The sequence below is a fragment of the Heterocephalus glaber genome, unplaced genomic scaffold (assembly GCF_053883595.1).
Source record: "Heterocephalus glaber isolate CG9 unplaced genomic scaffold, H.glaber_assembly_v1.0 deba00001497, whole genome shotgun sequence".
NCBI classification, from domain to species: Eukaryota; Metazoa; Chordata; class Mammalia; order Rodentia; family Bathyergidae; genus Heterocephalus; species Heterocephalus glaber.
Genome location: NW_028258320.1, coordinates 32,398,378 through 32,420,333, shown reverse-complemented (window position 1 = coordinate 32,420,333; position 21,956 = coordinate 32,398,378). Strand labels below are relative to the sequence as shown.

Below are 21,956 nucleotides of genomic sequence, written 5' to 3'. Positions count from 1 at the left end.
GATGTGGTAGGAAGAGAGGAATAGTTTCAAGTTTATAAAATGTAATAGTTATTGCCTTTATATTTTTATACCACGTAAGTCAGAAAACTAAAGTTTTGACAAGATATAGTATTATTGTTTTCAAATCCTAGGAAACAGGAAGAAAGTTTTGGATGCATCATCTATAATGATGTCAAAGGCAAACCATGAGTATACTGAGACATGTTTAATTTGAAGACTGAGAACTCTAATAAACTGTGATAATTTCAAGTATATAAAAGTCTTTCAAAGTTTTTAAAAATTCCATATGGCATTTTCTTTGCTTGAGCTAACTGGTTGTACCCTCTATCACCATATCTGTTTCTGACTGCCCTATTTTAAGACACAATTTACAATCATTCTTACAAAAACAAATTCAATGGGGGTAACTTGAAAATGATTTAGTTACCTATTAAAGCTTGCATAGTACACTAAGAAAGCCACTTTGACAGGTACAATTTTTCTTGTCTTCATTCCTAAATCTATTGTAAAATATTTAAGGGTTGTGTTAGTTTTCTAGCACTGCTGTGAAAATCAATACAGACTACATGATTAATAGAATAAAAAATTTGTCTTAAAATTTGGTAAGATAGAAATCTCATTGACCTAAATTTAAAGTATTGACAGAGTTGTATCATTTTCTTTAACTTTAAGAGAGAATCTATTTTTTCTTCATTTCATAACTTCTTGAGGTACCCCACTTTCCTTGGTTCATAGTCCTATTGTTCATCCCCAAAACTATTCGCAGCCATTTGGATCCTACAAACATCACAGCACTCTCACTTCTTCCACTGTTATATTTTCCACTGACTTTGAATTCATATGATTTACTTTTAAATTTTAGGGTCTCTAGTGATTAATTTGCATTCTTCTGGATATTTCAGAAAAAAATATTTTAATGTGTGCTGATTGGCTAACAGCATTCTATGTTTGATCTTAATACGCTCTTGCCATGTAATGTTACATATTCATAAGTTTTGGAAATTACAACATAGACATATTTTGGAAGATATTGTTTTTATAATTAAGAGGCATGAAAAATTATCTGGTGTATATCTTAATACATAATGAGACAATCAAGTTTCAGGACACACTGAATTAGCTGGTATTATTCAGCCCCCTGGACAGCTTCAGGTAAATTCTTGACTATCTGGAGTAGATGAAAACATTTAATGCATACATAACCCAGGTTCATTTAGTTTAGTATAAAAAGATTTTCTTAAATAATTACTTTAGGTTAACCTAAAGTAATCTTATAGATCTTCATCTTACACATGAAAATCTGTTCTATATAGAGGCAGTAATTGCCTCTTTTGCCTCATGGAATTAGAAAGATTTTTTTCATTCCTCTACTCAAAGACATGTTTTGCAACTTGCACAATATGAAAGCTCCACTTGAACTCAGATGACACAGGGTCTCTCATAAAAAAGTCTCTTGTTTTGGCTTTTATGACTTTATTTTTTAAACATACAATTATGACACTTGGCTGAGCCAAGAGACTACAACTTTTGCCTTTATATTTTGATTTTATTGCGATCTAATGAATAAACTAAGAGAAGAAGGACATGACTAATAAATAACAGACAGATTTATATTAATTAATACTATTATTTCAAAATTCTAGTTTAAAGTTTGTAGGATATAACATCCTCCAGGAATCCCACTTCATTGTTTAGTATCTAGAATGTCTCCTATACCCCTCAGGAAGGACCTAAACACTCAGACGTGTACTACTTATACACTCACAAAATTAATAACTGTGTTTGATATTTTCATATAAAATTATTTTCATCCTCTGTAGTTTAAAATATGATTTATATAGATGCACACAAACAAGATATCTGAAGATAGAAGGCAGAATATATATACTTTGGGCCGAGATTCTTACCATCTAATTTTATCAGAAAGTTAAAGATTAAAATATATTTCTCAAAACAGTTTAAGTTCCTTTTTCACACAATATCAAAAGCCTGAGACATTTATATTTTTTGGCAGAAAATAATTCTGTCTTGTTTGACTATGCTTTATTTCTCTGTGATTTGACTTAAGTTCTTTCACAATTGAACTAAATATCAGATATTAATGACATTATAAAGTCATAGATAAATATCAGACATTCCTAGTTTATGAAGTTTCATGAAACAGGAAGCCAGAGATAAATCAATTTGCAGGGGTATTCTGGGAGAGTTTAATATCATATTTTGTATCATTTTAAATATATATATATGAAAATACACCCCAATAATACATAATACTGTAGGTTAATGTAAATTTACACTCATCCCAGTACAAAGTCACTTGAAACTATCATTGTTTAACAGAGGAAACTTAGTAAATTTTAGGGTAAAAACAACTCTTTTTCTGATTAGCTAATTGTAATATAAAACCTAGAACAACTTCCCAAAATGAGAAAAAAATAATGTATAGTTATTTATTTTGCTTTTATCTCAAGCATATCATGATAAGTTATCACAATATAAATAGTTATTATATAGATATATATAGTATATATAGTTATAGTGTGACAAACATATTTTTTCTTACAATAAAACAAGTCAGATTAAAAATAACAATTTTGATCTATGTACAGAAGATTCATTCAAACTAATTAACATATCACCTACTCAATTTATCATATTTTTTCAATTGGAATGCTAAAATTTGTTTTGGAAATATTTAAATATTCAATACATTAAAGATAGAATTATCTTGAGCAAAATCCCACTTACTCCCAGAGATCATAGATAAGAATCTCTAGTATTCAGATCCATATGATGAATGAGTCATTTTTCATCCTTATTGTGAATCTGTTTCCAACTCACAGTGTGATCATTTGGGGAATTGATTAGGTCAAGAGGGCATAATCCTGATGAGTGAGATTAATGTCCATACGTAAGTGATTCCAGAGAAATGCCTTAACCACATGAGATTACAGATAAAAAATGACCACCAATCCACCAAGAAGTACTTCCTCACCAAAACATGAATCGGCCAGTGCCTTAATGTTGGACTTTCAAGCCTTCACAACCATGAGAAATAAGTCACGTAGCTTGGTATTTTGTTATATAATCCAAATGTACTAAGACTTCTGACTATGCTATGATGACTTATGTTCATAGAGAGTTACAAATTATTGACTCTATGTAGAATAGACTCCTTGTCATAACACCTTTCATAGTATCTCCTATATAGAAAGGACCCTATGAAAGTGTGTTGAGACATTAAATAATTAAATAAATGAATAATGACAACATGCAATTAGTCTACCTGACTATATACATTACATATACATTAATAAAGATGGAATGAATTTTAGAAGAATGATACATAAATGTAGGTGGAATGATTTATAGAAAAAGTCTAGTTGTCTGTCCAAGAAAATTATGATCATGACATATTCCACACTGCGGTTATTGTATCAGTTTAGAAGTGGCCATATAGTTTATTGCTTTTTATAACATATTTAGGGTCTTAAGCAAATTCAATTGAAAATAAAGAGCCAACATTTCATGTTTGGAAAATGAATGTATAAAATATATTTTATATGAAAATGCCAGCCTTTACTAAAGTGACTTTGGCCTGTTTATTTCTTGTAAACATGTGCTGCAAACTTCCAGTGTGAAGAAAGAGAAAGATTGGTGATAAAGTTTGATAAACTTATTGTGATATACATTCTTTCATTACTTTAGAAGCATCTTTCCAAGTAACTTTTTATATTAAACCTGTTTAAAATGATTTCTAAACCTCAAATTTGAAAGGACATTTGAAAAGTATTTAATACACTTCAGAAATGTTATCATGAGTGTTTTCCTTTTTCTACTTATATAAAAATTCAACAATAGAATCCAATTTATGAGGATAGTTTGCTAATACATTTAACATATATGGTGGTACTTATACATTTTTGAATTAGAATCTATTTTTGATATTTTTTGGCTTTAGAATGTCATTTTTTGGGGCAAGGATTTAGCTCAGTGGTTCCGCTGCCTGCCTCTCAAGCACAGGGTCCCAAGTTTGATTCCTGATACCAAAATAAATAAATAAATAAATAAATAGAGCAACTAGAATATCATTTTTCCTTTTGAAATTCACTTCCTCCTCTTTAATAAATGGTGCTGCAAAAATTGGGTTTTAACCTGCGAAGGATTAAAACTAGACCTATAGCTCTCACCATGCACTAAACTAAAATCTAAATGGATCAAAGATCTAAATATTAAAACAGAAATACTAAACTGGTTGAAACAGAGGTTAGGTAGAACTATTGAAGACATGTCATAGGAAAAGATTTCTTGAACAAAACCACAGTCACATGTGATCTAGCACAAATTATGAACAAGAGGATCTCTTCTTATTAAAAAGTTTCTGTGTGGCAAGATAAACCACCAACAGAGTGAAGGATGTGGGAAAAAGTTTTTACCAGCTGTTCCTCAGACAAAAGCCGACTATCTATAATACATAAAGAACTTTAAAAAATCAGACACCCTAAATTTAAAGACCCAGTCCAAAAATATGCATCTGAAATGAATAGACATTTCTCAGACAAAGAAGTAGAAACAGAAAATAAACATATGAAACATGGTCAACATCACTGGTCCTTTGAGAGATGCAGATGAAACCAATGCTGAGATTCCACTTCACTCCAGAAAGAATGGCTGCTATCAAAAAATCAACCAATAGCAAATGCTGGCTGGGCTGTGGGGGCAAAAGAAACCCCTCTCTACTGTAGGTGGGAGTATAGACTGGTGCAACCGCTGTGGAGATTAGTATACAGCTACCTCCAAAAACTAGGATTAGAGGTCCCATTTGACCCAGCTATTTCCCTGCTGGGTATCTTCCCAAAAGAATTAAAAGAATCACACCACAGTGATATACATGCGCCCATGTTTTTAGCGGCACAGCTTGCAATAGTTAAAACTTGGAAACAGCGCAATTGCCCATCAACTGGTGACTGGATAAAGAATATGTGGGGTTTTTAAAATATAAAATGGAGTACTACTCAGCCATAAAGAATGAGAAATGAAAGACATTTATACCTATATGGCACATTGAGGCCATACTCTTTTTTTTTTTTTTTGTATATCCTTTCATTGGTACATTTTAGGTATACAATACAAAGACATTCATCATTGGAAATATGCACCTTTACATACTCTCTTGGGTCTTATTTTTTCCCTCTTCCCCTGCCCTCCCTTCAACCCCTCCATCCCTCCCTATTTACAAAGACATTGTTTCCTTTTTTTCATTTTCTCATATTAATTCCATTCCCTTCTTTCCTTTCCCCCCCCACTTCCCCTTCCCCTTTGCCCCTTTTCTTCCTATTTCACATTATGTATTATAACTTTTAGTCCTTATTACACTTTCAGTTTCTCACACTAGAGAAACTATTTGGTATTTACACATGTGTGTCCTATTTACTTCACTTAAGAGTATCTCTTAAGTGAAAAAGAATCAAAATATATAATAGATAAAATGAAATAGGAAGTTAAGGCCCAAAGGACAAGTGAAAGTGGGAGCAATAGTGGAAATGAAAGAATAAATATGAGAAAAAAAACTGAAACAAAGTCTTTTTAAATGGAGAGGGGTGGAGGGGTTGAAGGGAGGGCAGGGGAATGGGAACAAAATAAGAACCAAGTTATATCATGTAAAGGTACAAATTCCTAATGATGAATGTCATCATGTTGTGTACCTAAAATGTACCAATAAACTCAATAATTTAGAAAAAAGAAATTCACCTGCTCTTACACATCTTCAATTAAAGTATATTGTATTTATTTTTCATAATATATATTTTTACTCTGTTAATATATATTTTTACATAATATATATTTTTACTCCCTGTTGTTAGTATTTAATAGAGGTGCCAAAAAGATAAAGAAAGGAAAATAAAAGAAAACTCACATTTGAAATATGAAAAATTCCCATACTTATATTTCCTATACTCAAATTTAAATGTGAGTTTTCTTTTTATTTCCCTTTCTTTATATTGTTGGCATGTATTTCTGAAATCCTGAAGGACAGTCAATTATTTTAAAACTTATCTAATATTTTCTTCATTTTCTCAGTCATTAATATTTTAAAATCCTTTTATAATGTGTTTACTTTAGTAACGGAGGTCAGCAGTCTTTAAATTGGAGCCTTCCATATCCATCTGTCTGAGGCCAACAAGGGGTACAGTAAATTGATATTTCCCTGTCTAAAGGGTGTCTTCTATTTTCAAAGTACTTTCTCTTTAGTTTATTCTTGCTCTACTGGCAACTCATCCATTCTCCAGTTGATACTTCCATTAATCTTCTCTAGGGATGGGACATGACTAGCAGAAGATTCAGAATTACTATTTCTATATATTTCCATAATGTATCTATTAACATTAGAGGAAAACTCCTAAAGAATTTTCATTAGAGATTGCTTTTCCTACTACCTTTACTATACAAGTACGCATATCTATGTTTTTGTGTTTATACTAGAAATTGAAGAAATTAACATTAAGCAACACACAGCACATCATGATTATTTTCAAATTTCACTTTCTTGGTGTTCTGCTCTCAATAGTCATGTTTGAACTGGCCAGAGAGAGGTACTGCTATCCAGGAGTCTTATGGATCTAGTAAACTCACAGCAATGACTGTTCACTGCAGGTTCTGGCTCATTTCCAATGTCACTTTTTCACTGGGCAATATTCATCCTAAATTTTTTTAAAGAAATATTTCATTTAAATTTCCAAGCAAACTACGATGTACTTGATATTTGATAAATGTAGTTTGGTAAAAACACTAGTTTAAATTTAAATCTTATAAAATTTAGAGGCAGAATTGAAAATCTTTTCAAAATTTACTAACATTCTGAAATAAATTGGATAGCATCTCATTCAAAGTGCCCCGCATCCTCATTTATATTATCAGAATATGCTCTGGAAGTTTTTCTTCTAACATGGTATCTTACATCCATTCTATAATAAAGGAGGTGAAAAGTCTAGAGAAAATTACCCTTTATAAAAAGTACAGTAATTTATAAAAATACAGTTGAGAATTAGAAATATGAAGTGATTGGATGTTGGATTTTGAATTAGCTACAGGGAAGCATAAAGATAACAAGAGTTGAGCAAGTAGAATGAAAGGAGAGGGAGAAGGAAAACAAAAAAATAAGGTGGAAGAAAGATTTATGAGAAAAATAAGAACATGAGGAACAAGGGGATAGTGCACACATTCATATATGAATGCAAAAAAGGAAGGATAGCTTTTATAAAAAACAACTAAATAAAATATACAAAAATTTGAAGATGGACTAATGAGAAATAGAAAAAACTGAAGATACCAAATTATTATTATTATTATTATTATTATTTTATTTTGGGGGTACTGGGGATCGAACTCAGGGCCTTGCATTTGCCAGGCGGTAATGGCGCCACTGAACTACATCCCCAACACCAAATATCAAATTATTAGAGCTATTAGTGTTTGACAGATGCCTCAATAAAACAGACTAAAAATTAGCAGATGAATGGGTAGAATTTTATACAAATAATTACAGCATACAAGTGGAGATATGGACAGAGAACAGTGACTTTTCCAAAATCAATTTAATGTGTAGCATATAAGACTGTGTATGTGTGTACATGTAAATGTTTTGCACAAAGCAAACCTAAACACTTACTGATTCTTGCTGAGTCAAAATTAAATATGCTTGACTGTAATTTGAAAATGTTTATTACAACATAAAATAGTATATATTAATAATATCCTATGTGCTAAAATACTAAAATACATGTTAAGAATTTTTTGTATTGTTATCTAATTCTAAGAATAAAAATTTCAACTAGCCTTCTTGATCAGATTCTTAGGGAGATTAGACGTTATCAGAAATTATATTAATTTTTCTGGGATTTGGAAAAGGTCTATTTTATTCTAATGTCCATCTTCCTAATTATTGTGACATTACTAATATTCCATATCTGCACACCTCCAATATTTTATTATACATTTATCCTCTCAAGTTTCTTTTTACAGTCATACATGTGTGCTTATAATGCATAAAGCATAAATCATGGCTCTTTATTTTTGTAGTAACTCAAAACCATCTCATGAAAAAATTTTTGTGTTGACCCACAGGTGCCACAGACTATTAACACACCTCCAGGCAGGCGGTGTAAATAGCATCTCTTAAACTCTAACCTTTCAAAACATACAATAGTTAGCCCTCCACATTGTGAAAAAAATATGAAAGTTGTGAGAATAAGAATTAGAAATATTCCATCATCTATTATGATAAATACATAAGTAAACCAAAAGTTCACAAAGAAAGAGGGAAAGGTCCTTTTGCATGATTTCCTGATGGTAACTAGTATAAAAGATTGCCAGAATTGCATGCTTTTGCAGAGGCCACTGCAACCTTATACAAAAGTGCTTCTACAAGGACATCTGTCCAGCAGCTACTTGTTCCACCTCAGACTGATACCATTCTTATTTTTTATTAATCACTGTGGCCAGGATTATTATTTCAAAGAATTTTATGTAATCATTCACATTTTAAAATAAAGATAACCTTGCCTTGACCTCTCTGAATATGCTTATAGTTTCTATGGCATGCATTTTCCCATTGCAATTGTCTGCTTTTTGCAATATCATGTAATAGCCTTCGCAGAGAAGTGTTATTTTTGGAGATCACTTCTCTCATCTTATTTATTATAAGTAGAGATTATTTAAAGTATAAAGGAGGATGTGCATAGGTTATATCCAAATACCGTGTCTTTTTATATAAGAAACTGGAGCATCAGTGTTATCTTGGTATTTGCAGGGAGTCCTGAAATAACTCCCTGTCAATTACCAAGGGGTAACCAAATTGATTTATACTTATAATGTCTATTTCTTAATTTTATTTCATATGAGATAGGCAGTAATGTTCATGCAATTTATTTAGAATAACTATATATAGATATGGACATGTGTTCTCATATTTGCATCCTTAGAACTTAACATTAAACTGGCTAATAGTAGATATTAACACATATATGTTGGGGAAAAGGACATATTACAAGAGTTGATCACAAGTTTCCAAAGAGCAGAACCAATATTATAATACTTTCAAGAATCCTATAGAACTTTACATTAGGAATGGGGCAGAGAAAGAAAATAACACTAGGGTTGTAAAAATGCTGGATTGGAATGAGGCAGCATGATAGAGATTGAGTAGAATGTGTACCCTACTTCAGATAGTATGAACATCTTAATAATATAAAGTCTTCCAGGATATGAAGGTGGAATACATTTCCATTTCTTCCATTTCTTTCAAAAATGGTTTGCAGATTTCAGAGTACTCATCATCATGGAAGTACAAATCAAAACCACAATGAGACACCTTCATCTACTAAGATGGCTATTGTAATTTGTTTACAAATTTAGAAAGACAATTACAGAACATGATGTAGAAAAGCTGAAACACCTGTATGGTGTTGATAGGAATGCTAAAATGCTATAGCTACTATCACAAACTGTTCTTCAAAAAAGTTAAAAGTTAAAACTACCATATAATCAAGATATTTCAGTTCTGGATATTTATTCAAAAGAATGAACATTAAGATCTTGAAAATATTAAGATTGTCATATTCACTGCTGCTGTGTCCACAGTAGCCAAGATATACAAACAATATAAATGTCCACCAGCAGATGATTAGATAAGAAAACTATATCTATGTAATGAAATATTATTCAGATTTATAGGTGGGAACACATGAATACTCAACAACATGAATGAACTTGCAACACAATATGCTTAGTGAAATGAGTCATTCACACAAGGATAAATACTATGTACATCATCTTACATAATGTATGCAAAATAGTCAAATTCACAGAAACGAGGGATAGAATTGTGGTTTCCAGAGACTAGGAAGAAGAGGAATGAGGACAAACTAGTTACTATGCACACATTTTCAATTTCTCGATGTGAGCAAGTTCTAGAAATCTGATGGACAACATTTAGCCACAATGTAGTATTGTTAAAATCATAAAAATCATTTAAAAAAGTAGATGTCATGTTATGTCACAGCTTGAGCCATCTATCTGAGCTTATCATATGTGTCTAGATATAGGAGCTGTGTGAATTTAAGCAAGATAGCTTGAAACTTTAAACCTTCTGTTTTCTCACATGAAAAACAGAAATAATAGGATTTCTCACATAGGATTTTAGTGAAGATTAAACAGACTAAATAAGATAATATATATACTTCACTGAACATTCCTTTCTTCCTCTAGTTCTTCTAGAAATCTGGCTCTTTTCAGAAGATGTTACTTTCCTGTAACACTCAGGAGATGGAGGCTGCTTCAGCATATTCCTAAAACCCTAGGATCTGAGGTGGGGTAAGTGTTCTTGCCTCCTGCTCCCAATTTCCTGTTACTACTGACATCCTGCTTAATAAAAACAACAAAAACCAGGGCTGGGGTTTTAGCTCAGTGGCACTGGACCTGCCTTTCAAGTGCAAGGTCCTGAGTTCCAACCCGGGTACCAAACATTTAAACTATATTTCTTTTTTTTTCCATTCTCTCTTGAACCCATCCAAAATTTCATAACCAAAATTTCATGAGACCATAAATGGTTGATATTTAGTTCTCAAGTATAACCTTGCTGTTGAGATGCTCCTTCTCCTTCCCTCCCCTCCCCTCCCCCTCCCCTCCCCTCCCCCTCCCCTCCCCCTCCCCTCCCCTCCCCCTCCCCCTCCCCTCCCCCTCCCCTCCCCCTCCCCTCCCCCTCCCCCTCCCCTCCCCTCCCCCTCCCCTCCCTCCCCTCCTCCCCTCCTCCTCCTCCTCCTCCTCCTCCTCCTCTTCTTCTTCTTCTTCTTCTTCTCCTTCTTTCTTCTTCTCCTTCTTCTTCTTCTTCTTCCTCTTCTTCCTCCTTTTTTTTTTTTTTTGGTACCGGAGATTGAACTCAGGTCCTTGCGCTTGTGCAGCAGGCGGCGGAACCACTGAGCTAAATCCCTGACCCTTTATTCTTATTCTTATTCCATTTTTCCTTTACTCAGCTCAACTCTCCACCCATATAATTTGTTGGCACCAGTGTTCTTCAAGCATGCTAGCCATATCCCCTTCTCCAGGACCCTCATTCCTGTGTCTTCAAGGATTAGTCCCTAGAAATGTACAACACTTTCTCCCTCATCCTTTTTCAACCTTTGCTTAGAAAAGCACCTTTATATTAAGTCTTTTCTATCACATCTTGTTTGATACTATCCCCACACATACTCCTTTACAATTTTACCTACATTATTTTTTAATACAATATCTTCCATATACTAACAAACTCCATCGTTGTCTCATATTGCTTTGTATTATTTTATGTATCCTTCCAATACAAAGCAAACACCCCAAGGAGAAGGATTTTTATCTGTTTTATTGCTTGTTTTATCTGGAACATGTAGAATAGAGCTCAGCACCAGGTAGTATCTTTAAAATATTTGTATAAAACTTTCTAAGCTTTGGTAACTAAAAGTTAATGATATATGTTATATGTCAATAGATAATGTAAAGCATCTAATATTTTAAGGTGTTTGGCACATATAAATCACTCAAATGATAACTACTATAATTATTAGAAATCAAACATCTCTATAATATTTTAACAGAAATGCTTATTATATGTCATTTAATGGATTAATGAAAATAACATGCACAATCCATTATATTATTCCTTTAATATATTATGTAGTTTTTCCCTATGGATATGTAATCAGAATTGCATTGCTTGTCTCAAGCAAACCAAATATGAATGAATCCTGGATATAATCACATAAAATATTGATGTCTGTGTTAGCAATGTTCTTTTTAAACATTTTCTAAGTCTCAGCTCTAAGAGCTCTCATCAGTATTCCAATTGTTCATTAAAGACACTTAATAATCTCAAACTAGCTGAACAGTCTCCACTGAGCAGTCTAATTGGCAGCCCTGAGGGGCAGTACAGGAACTTACAAGAGTCGGGAAGACTTGTAGCATGGGCTGGGTTACTGATTTTAGGAAAACTGCTGCAGTGCTATCCATCAGCACTATGAATAAGTATTGAGAACGGAAGCACATAATTGGAGGTAGATGGGTAACACATCTAAGGAAAGCAGAGATTCTGAGTTTGAGCTTTCCTAGAAGAATTTTAAAATAATGTACTATTGTGACATAATTCTAACTGAATATATATATATATAATATATATAATATATATATAATATATATATATATCTCCACACCTACATGTATATGTAAGCATATGTATACCCACATGGCATATAATAAATCTGTTTTCCCAACAGGATGTAATAATTGTGCTCTAGGTAATGCCTCCATACCACACATATTTAATGATAGCTTTTTGTCTATATGCCATTGTTGAGCAGTGTCAAACCAAACTCTTACTAAACAGGTTATTGAACTATTTAAATTACAGCTACTATCCCCCAAACTTCGAACTTGCCCTTCTAATGATAATGAGACATTTCCTCTCTCAATGTGCTTTTGGTTCAATGCTTATTTATTTCATTAACCACCAAACAAGCCATTCTTCCAGGTACTAAGAAAACAAAAATAAATGAGATGGTCTTTTTAAGATTTTATAATTTAAACAAAAACTATATGACACATTATAGTAAAAAGGAGAATATGGACATTAATTTTGCTTGGAAGTCATCAGTAGAAATTTTGAAGATTAATGATAAAATTTCATTAAGTGACTTAGCAGTTACACAATTTAGGTATGGGCTTGTCCTATGACATGTTTTCAGAAAAGTAGACAGTGATTGCAAACATCTGGTTCAAAGTATTTTTTGATCTTTGGATACTTTAATATATAACCTTACCTGATCAAAATTATAAGATGGGATATAGAATCTTCAGTTTTGCACAGAGCTAGCTATATATATTTTGAATCAGAATAGCAATTAGGTATTCTCAGTTTTACCAAAATTTCTATATACTTCTTAAATTCCTTAATTGCAAGCTCAAGATTCTTTCTGTAAACATTTTCTCTCTGCTATAAGTTTCTCAATAGATTTTTATGTGTATCCTCCCAAAATACGTTGCATATAATTCTATTACTATATAGATCTCATCACAATATCTCTCTAATTGTAATGAAATATAGAGACTGCATTATTTTTTCTCTTCCTAATAATTTCCCCAGAGTTTGATATTCACTCAAGTGTTAACTATGTGTTTTATAGATAGTCAAAAAATGTGGAATAAAGAAAAATATGATCATATATGAAATGGATGCATATTTACAAAAAGGAAGTTCAAAAAGATAAGAAATACAAAAGAGTGTATCATGCTTAATTTCCAGAAAATAATCCAGCTTTTTCATTATAAAATATGGCTTTTTTATGGATTAAAAGAGTGAGTGAATTCCAAAACCACAGAACAGGAAAAGGTAGAATAGTCTCCAAAAGATGGAGTAAAGTGGGATAGACAGACACCCAGGAAATGTCTCTGTTGAGAAAGTTGCAGGAAAGGTAGATCAATAATGCCATTTACAGAAAGGCTAGAAAATGATAGGATTTGTCCAAGAAAGTAGTCACTGGAAGCTGTAGAGAGCACAGTTTCAGTAGACTTGTGAGAGAGTCCAAATTGCAGAGCTGAAGGGAATTGGTGAAGAGGTGGTTTTAACAGGTACAGAGATTCAACAGGGAAAGATCCAACTAAGAAAAGCTGCTTTATTATGAGCTCTGTGAGTCCTTGATGATTCTGAGCCAAACAAAATTATAATTATGTTTTTGTTCAATTTCAATTTCTTTAAGAGCATTTAAAATGAGTTCTGCCTTTTTAGACGATCAGAGTGCAATTTTTCAATGATTTGAAATTGTTCACCTTGTTTGAGCCACAAAGGGCAGCATACAACTTGTCAGTAATTACTAATTTTATTCCGTTGTTTGAATGCTGATTCAGATCATATACTCAATTCAGATCATATACTCAATTTCCCTGACTCAAAAGGACAAAAGGAGAACCTGAAATATTTCCTTGCTAGTGCAAGATAACTTGCAAATAATGTGTGTGTGTGTGCGCGCGCGTGTGTGTGTGTTGGGAGAGAGAGAATCTTTTCAATACAGACTCTTTACAAATAATTTTATTGGTACTTTTTAGATATACATAATCATATTCATTGTAGGGAATTTGTACCTTTACATGACATATCTTGATTCTTCTTTTTTCCCCAATCCCCTATATCCTTTACCCCTCTTCCCTTCCTTATTTACAAAACTTTGTTTCTATTTCCCCTTCTATTCTCTATATTTTCTTTTTCCTTGCTTCCTTTCACCTTTCTCACTTATTCCCCTTCCCATTTGAACATTTTTTTCCTATTTCCAATATGTATTATACATTTTGATCCTTATTTAGCCTTTCAGTTTCTCATACCAGAGAAACAATGCTACCTTTACGCCTGTGTGTCTGATTTATTTCACTTAAGAGTATGGTCTCAAGGTGCATCCATTTACCTGGAAATATCTCAACTTTATCCTTCTTTATGGCTGAGTGGTATTCCATTGTATAAACATCCACATATTCTTTATCCATCCATCAATTGATAGGGATTTGGGCTGTTTCCAATATTTAGCTCTTACAAATTGTGCTGCTATAAACATATATGTGCATATACCACTGTAGTATAATGGTTTTAATTCTTTCTGGATGATACTAAGAAGGGGAATAGCTGGTTCAAATGGAACCTCTAGTTTTAGTTTTTTGAGGAGACTCCATACTTATTTCCACAATGGTTGCGCTAGTTTACACTCCCACCAATAGTGGAGAAGGGTTTCTTTTTCCCCATAGCTCCTCCAGCATTCATTATTGGTTGATTTCTTGATAACAGCCATTCTTTCTGGAGTGAGATGGAATCTCAGTGTTATTTTAACTTGCATCTCTAGAATGACCAGTGATGTTGAACATTATTTCATATATTTATTTGCCATTTGTACTTCTTCATCTGAGAAGTTTCTATTCATTTCAAATTCCCATTTTGGGATTGAGTCTTTGGAGAGTGGGCTAATTTTTATCAGTTACATATTCTAGATATCAGGGGAACAGCTGGCAAAATTTTTTCCCACTCTTTTGGTTGATGCTTCACTCTGTTGGTGGTTTGTTTTGCTGTGCAAAAGCTTTGTAATAAGATGAGATCCAAGTTCTTGATTTTCATAATTTTTCCTGTGTGATTGGGGTTTTGTTTATAATGTCTTTGCTTACACCTATGCCTTTAAGAGTTCTACTTATTCTATCTTACAGCAGTAAATACAAATAATTGGTCTTGTATTTATCTGTGTCCATTTTCTTTTCACTTAAGATCTCTTGCACTCCAGGATATACATATGGGCTTTAAGAGACCCTCTTACTTAAATACACAAAAGTTACTGATGCATTCTCTCCAAGTACAACTTAGAGAAGTTGCCTACATATTTGAAACTAATTACAGGAAAATACAAACAAAAAAAGTGATAAGCTTTTAAACTTTCTGTTAAAACTGAAGCTTTTTGATTATTATTTTTACTATTTTTAAAGCTCCTTTAATTTGAGACACTTTGGCCTCAGTTTTACCCAAATGCTCTGTTATATGTGATTGAAATGCTTTTCATAGTTCTCTTTTTTTAAAAAAAAAAACCTCTATAAAATTATGAGCCCATACTATGCAGGAATGAAATCAGGCAAATCAAGACTAACACAAAGTAGCACTAAACTGGAATGTGTGACATGAATATATTGAAACAATACTAAAAGTTTGAGTATGCAGGTATGTTAGTAGATTGAAGAAAGCCATAACCAGAATTGTCATAAGAGAGCTAGAAACATATGAGAAAACATAATTTCAAAAACCTTTGCTATAGATAATCCACTGGCTGAACTGACCCATTATGATAGTTCACAGTGGATTTATGCACATTGTCACAAAGTTCAGGAGGGAATGAAAGAAAAAGACCTTAAACTATCCTAAAACTAATAGTATAGGTTTTACTTCCTACATTAAAGTATAGCACCCTTCTGGACTTTGATTTGAGAATGCCTTTTTTTGCTTTTTATGCACTTTCTTAGGCATAAGGGGATTGGAAGGAAAATGAATACTGTTTATTTAATAACTATTTTATACTGAAATGAAATATTCTAGTACTATCCAAATGTGCAAATTGGTACTAAGAAAAATATATTTATAATTACCATTTTAATGGTATAATAATATTTTCACTTGAAAATTTTGCCTACATTTCTAAAAGAACTTCTGAATGAGAGAAACAGAGTTGGAATCCTTGTTCTGCTGCAATTTATAATTAGGGAAATTTGTGCAATTCTATGTGAATAATACTCTCATTTTACAAAGATACTGAGCATGTTGTTCTAATAGACTTTCTGGTATGCCAAATGGCTGCTGATTACTCAATCAGTTTTATATTTAACTTATAAGTTGTAAAGTAAGACAATGGATTTTAAAATAAATTAATCTAAATGCTTTGAAAGACAAATGTAAAAATTGATAGAGATAGCACACATACATGTATTATTAGTTATGTACAATTATGTGTACAAATGAATAGATAGCACATATTTTAGACAGAAATAAAACCATGAATACAACATGTGGTGCAAATGTATTTATCAAAATATAGCTTATTCATCCTTCCTTGTCTTTCTCTTCACTCATTCCATCTTACAGATTGTAATTTCATTCTAAGAGGTGAAATTCAAGGCTTATGTGTAACTCTTTTGCTTTCCCTATATGATAATATAAAATCTTCCCATTTTGTCTTCTTTTGGAATCTTTGTAAACACACTAATATAAGAAACACATACACAAATACACATATACAGTTTCTAGATTATATAACAGATACGTCATTTATGATGGGATGATCAACAGAGAGCATTGTTAATTTCAACACTGACTCCAGAAGATTTTTTCTAGACAAAAAAAAGAACGTTTCTAGCTCTCTTATGACAATTCTGTTTATGCCTTTCTTCAACCTACTAACATACCTGCATATTCAAACTTTTAGTATTGCTTCAATATATTCATATCACATATTCCAGTTTAGTGCTATTTTGTGTTAGTCTTGATTTGCCTGATTTCATTCTTGCATAGTATAGGCTCATAATTTTATAGAGGTTTTTTTTTGAGAAAAAGAACTATGAAAATCATTTCAATCACATATAACAGAGTACTTGGGTAAAATTGATCCCTAAGTGTCTCTAATTAAAGGAGCTTTAAAAATAGTAAAAAGCTTAGGGGTCGGGAAAGCTAAGGAAATAAAATGCATTATTAGTTGTGGAATAGCAATGGAAAAGTACATATATGGAAGAAATACTGAAATGGGTACACAATTAGGAATTCTCTATATAATATACAAAGCTTAGTTTGTCTGCCTCAGTTCTCAGACCTTCAGTCTTCATAAGAATTGAGTCAATAATCTCTAGGAGGAGTGATTCTACAGCTAAATGGTTGTAAGGAAATAATCTCGGTATGAATTACTTTAAAGGTCAGCCTAAGCCCTACCACACACTTCCAGGTATGAAGTTCCACTAGACTTCAAGAAGTTAACTAGGTGATGACCAACAGCTACCCGATAATCTTATATAAGACGCTATACAAATACGCATTTAAAAAAATCAAGAGGTGTAATGAGCACATGCAGAAAACCAATCTGTAGCACTATAGATTAACTGAGGAATTATAACTTCTGGTAAATTATATTGTGGCAAAACTATATGGTTTACAAATTTCTAATATGAGAATAAACAGAAAGAATACTTCTCTGCTCAGTGTGAACACTGAGTACAAATAAAAATAGAATGCCAATGAAATGCAAGAAATATCAACACCCTGATTATTCATCTACTCCTAAGGTAAAATTAAAATGCTTTGGTTTAAAATAAAGTCATGCTCTCTTTTGGCTTCAAAATCACATACATTTATTTATTAATAATTTTTAAGCTTTACTTTTAGACAGGAGATTCACAACCTCCATAAATGGGAAAGGTGTGAACATGAAATTCAGATGTACATGAATAAACTTTGTGCTAATTAGCAGGAATGTTCAGGGAATAAATCTACTGGTCTTATTAAAATAGTATCATGGATTATTTTGTAAATTGCAAAAGACATCAACCTGTCAAACTAGTGAAGATAAAGAATGTGCATTAACTTGAACACAGTTTGGGTAAAGTCATACTAAGCCAACTAACATCAGTCAGTCAGTTTTGCCAAGCAAAGTACAAAAGAAATTCATATACCTAAAAGCAACAAGATCACAGGACAACGAAATTAGGAGATAGCTAATTGTCTGTGTTCTCTAGCTGAACAAATGCTTAGTTTAAGCAATCAAAAGAGAGATAAAAAGAATGAGTTCTTTTGAATAGCAAAAATTTAGGAAAAAATTTTTTCCACAATTTTTCCTTCCATTAAATTTAAAAGTATTTTACACAAATGCAGACACCCTAGCTCTCATGCTGTATTCAAAGACAGTTTCCTCTAATATTGAAACATCTGACAAAGGCACATTTGGTCATTACAGACATAATATGTTAAATCTCCCTACAGAGACTGAAGACAAATATATCTTTCCAAAGTGACTGATTTACTATCAGGAAATGGTTTAAAAATTCAAAGTCAAATTCTAGTATATCTTTTCACTCTTTCTGAGTAAAGTTTTGGGGTATATAATAATGCAAAGCCAAGTAAAAGTGTTAAAACTGAAACCATTTATGGCATTTACTTTGACCCTTAGAAATGTCTCAGAAAATTTGGATATCTTTGGTATTGCAAGCTTCATTTGAGACATTTCACCATACTTAAGGATTATTAAATAGAATTTAATATTTTAATTGCAACTAAACATCTGTTTAGTTAAAATAATTATTCATATACAGTTTTTATTTTGGATTTTCCCATATAGTGGAATCCTTATTAAGAAACAAAGAACAATTGATATCACTTTTATAAGCTTATTCTAGTTAAGGTAAAACATGGTACAGAGCTAATAATCTTTAAAAATAAACTACAAATTAATATTATGAATTTGTGTGATGTTTCTTTTTTGTAACTTAATGTAAGGAATCCTGGCCAACTCTGAAGATTACAACATTCTTACCATCATCGTACTGGCCCAAGCAGACAGCAAAGAGAGAGCCAATGATGATCCATGAAACTAAAAATTTGCAGAGATAAAACTGTTGAAACATCTTCTGTCAAATTCCACTCAAGCTTGATCTGAAATAACAAGAGAAAGAAACATTTGACATGTTCATTAATCTGATAGGTAAATAAAACTGTCACAGCACAGAAAAGCCTTAATGACTTCATAGTTAATTACCTGTGCCACGCTATCCATTAACAAAGTAACACACTTGTTTAATGTATTGGAACCCTTTCTCAACATGAATTTGCAAACAAATAATCTCTAAGGAAAGACATCTTTTCTGTTATTTAATTTGAAAGCCTGTAGTTTGAGAAGTTAACATACTGATAACATTAGAAGCACATTTTCATTAAAATTGACTCTGTGGATGAATCAAATGTTAATCAGTTTAAGTTACTAAACTTGTCTAAAGCCTAATTCAATTATAAAGTAAAAGTTGTGCCTCAAAAATTTAAGATAGTAAACCAGATACTAGCATCTTACATGAGAATATCAATGAAAATTTATCTCACACAATTAAGTAGAAAAACTCACCATTAAAATACTAATTTCTTTGTAGTAGAGCAATCAAAAATTGACTTAAGTATGCCAAGAAAAGTAAGGAAAAGCCATCAATTTTTACCACATCTGTCTTTAGAAACATTTAAATGAATTTTATTCAAATTCCTTTGTCTTGCTTTGCAACTTGCAAGATAAAAAAAATAAAATTGAATGAGAAATCAGCAGCCAGTTAACACACCAGAAAATCTATTAAAAAAATGATGTGCTCAATTTCTTTGTAAATTTAGAATATTATTCATACAGAATTACACAAAATACTCTCAATTATAGATTGCAACAGAACAGGGATTTGAACTCTTTCTCTGATTCAGAGGTTCCAAACTCAAATGACTACAGGGGATGTCAAACAAAGTAGAAGAATGAATTAGCCTAAAGGGACAATAGGAGGCTGTGATAAACTTTAGTGTGTAGGATTTGTCTAAAAAGACCAGCTGGTGATCAGATTCTGTCAATGGTTGTCATGTGGGAATAGAACCAGGATTGCCAGGTCTACTGATATTCTAGGAGAAGGCAGACATCCAAATTTTCATGGATTGCCCAGTGTTTAGATGATTGTGCAGTCCCCTTAATAAGAATAACCACTTTTGGCAGGTCATAATGGTGTCTGAGATCCTCCAGTTTCTATTTCGACCCAGAATTCTTCTTTCCACTAGACCAGTTGTGGATAAAGTTCATTAGAGGAAACAAAAGAACTATTTTATTCCTGTTTTTATTTAATGCTATTCCATCCATATTTATTTACACTTTTTATGTTTAGTTATATATTAACATTTATAAATTGATATGTAATTCATTTTAGAATTTTATTTTTTTTTTTACACAGGAGAGGTAAATATGTTGAATTTCAAAGATCAACACACTAGATCATATATATTTTAATATGGAATCTATTCTTAACAAATACATCAGACCCTTGTACATTTGTTTTCTATAACTTATAAAGTGCTCAGACCTTGCTTTTATAACTTCTAGACACACGCAGCCCAAAGACCCCATCTTTACAAGAGTTCCTCATTTTGTACCACAACAACTCATGTTTTCCTTTAGAAAAAAAGTAAAAGAATATTAATACTAGTGGGTGTAGAGTGTCAATTTTTTCTGTAAAAAATCCTAGTTTGGGCCGGGGATTTATCTCAGTGGTTCCATTGCCTGACTTGCAACCGCAAGGTCCTGAGTTTGATCCCTCGTACCAAAAAAAAAAAAAAAAAAAAAAAAAAATCCAAGTTCTTCAACTTAGTTCTAATGTGATTGTGAAAGAATTAAATAACATCCCTACCTTACTTTAATTATAAATAAAATGGATTCAAAACAGTAGCTATACATAAGATTATTTTGAGTATTGAAAAATTAAGTGAATATAAACACATGCTTACCACAGCACTTCAAATGGACTGAACATGCCACAGTGTCTTTTTGACTCAATATCTGTCAACTCTTCAAAGCACTTAAACATTTATTTTCTGGCTGTGTCTTTAGAAAAGTCATGAAGGTAGATATTATAATTATCCCTATCCTGCGGAGGAAATGCCAAGCTCACAGAGGATGTGACTGTCTCTAAGTTACAAACTGGTATGTGACTTAACAGTCTTTAGTCTGTGAGTCTAAAATTTTTGTTCATTCTGTCAAAGGATGGGAAAATTTCCTGGGAACAAATGGCCCAGAAGGTTTTAAAGGACATGAAGGTCTAGAATAGCCCACTCTACTGCTCTTCTAAATTCTAAACACGAGTTATCGATGTCCATTCCCAAAAGATTATAATTCCATAAAGATTTATGAAAATAATGGCGTTGGAATTTCTTTTTAAAGCATAACATTAAAGAAAAAATTAAATATTTTTAAGATGATAAAACACTGAATGGAAATTGCTTTTACAAATTTAAGAAAATTCTTTATCTTAGCAATGGAGAAGACTGAATCAGGTTCCCTGTGGGTCTTAACTCTGGCAATTTCACTTTTCTTTTACTTTCATTTTAAATATTATGGTCTCTCGAGGATGATATTATTTTGTTTTATTTCTAAATTAAAAGATATGGGTTCCATTCAAAAACCTTCAAGGTGAAAACAACCTTATGGGTCATCATTTTAAAATTATAAAAGCCAATGCCAGTATTTTGTCTCCAGAAATTGAAGTAATTGATCTGAGATGTTGCACATTTTTATTCCAGGATCATTTATATTTTGGAAAACATTACAGTAAAAACTTGTGTAAATTATTATTATGGTAGATATAGTGCT

The 21,956-nt window shown here is 32.1% G+C and overlaps 1 protein-coding gene across 18 annotated transcripts in view; it reads right to left on the bottom strand.

Annotated features, from left to right (window-relative positions):
• The window catches only part of Pcdh15 (protocadherin related 15), a 1,622,160-nt gene that overhangs the window by 736,602 nt on the left and 863,602 nt on the right, over positions 1-21,956 (bottom strand). For all 18 annotated transcript variants that reach the window (XR_015440346.1, XR_015440347.1, XM_087184836.1 and 15 more), the window contains one exon: positions 19,113-19,231. Coding sequence is in view for 16 of the 18 variants with exons in the window: in XM_087184836.1 (XP_087040962.1) it covers positions 19,113-19,203 (91 nt within the window). In the remaining 2 variants the exon portion in view is untranslated. The remainder of the gene's footprint in view (positions 1-19,112; positions 19,232-21,956) is intronic.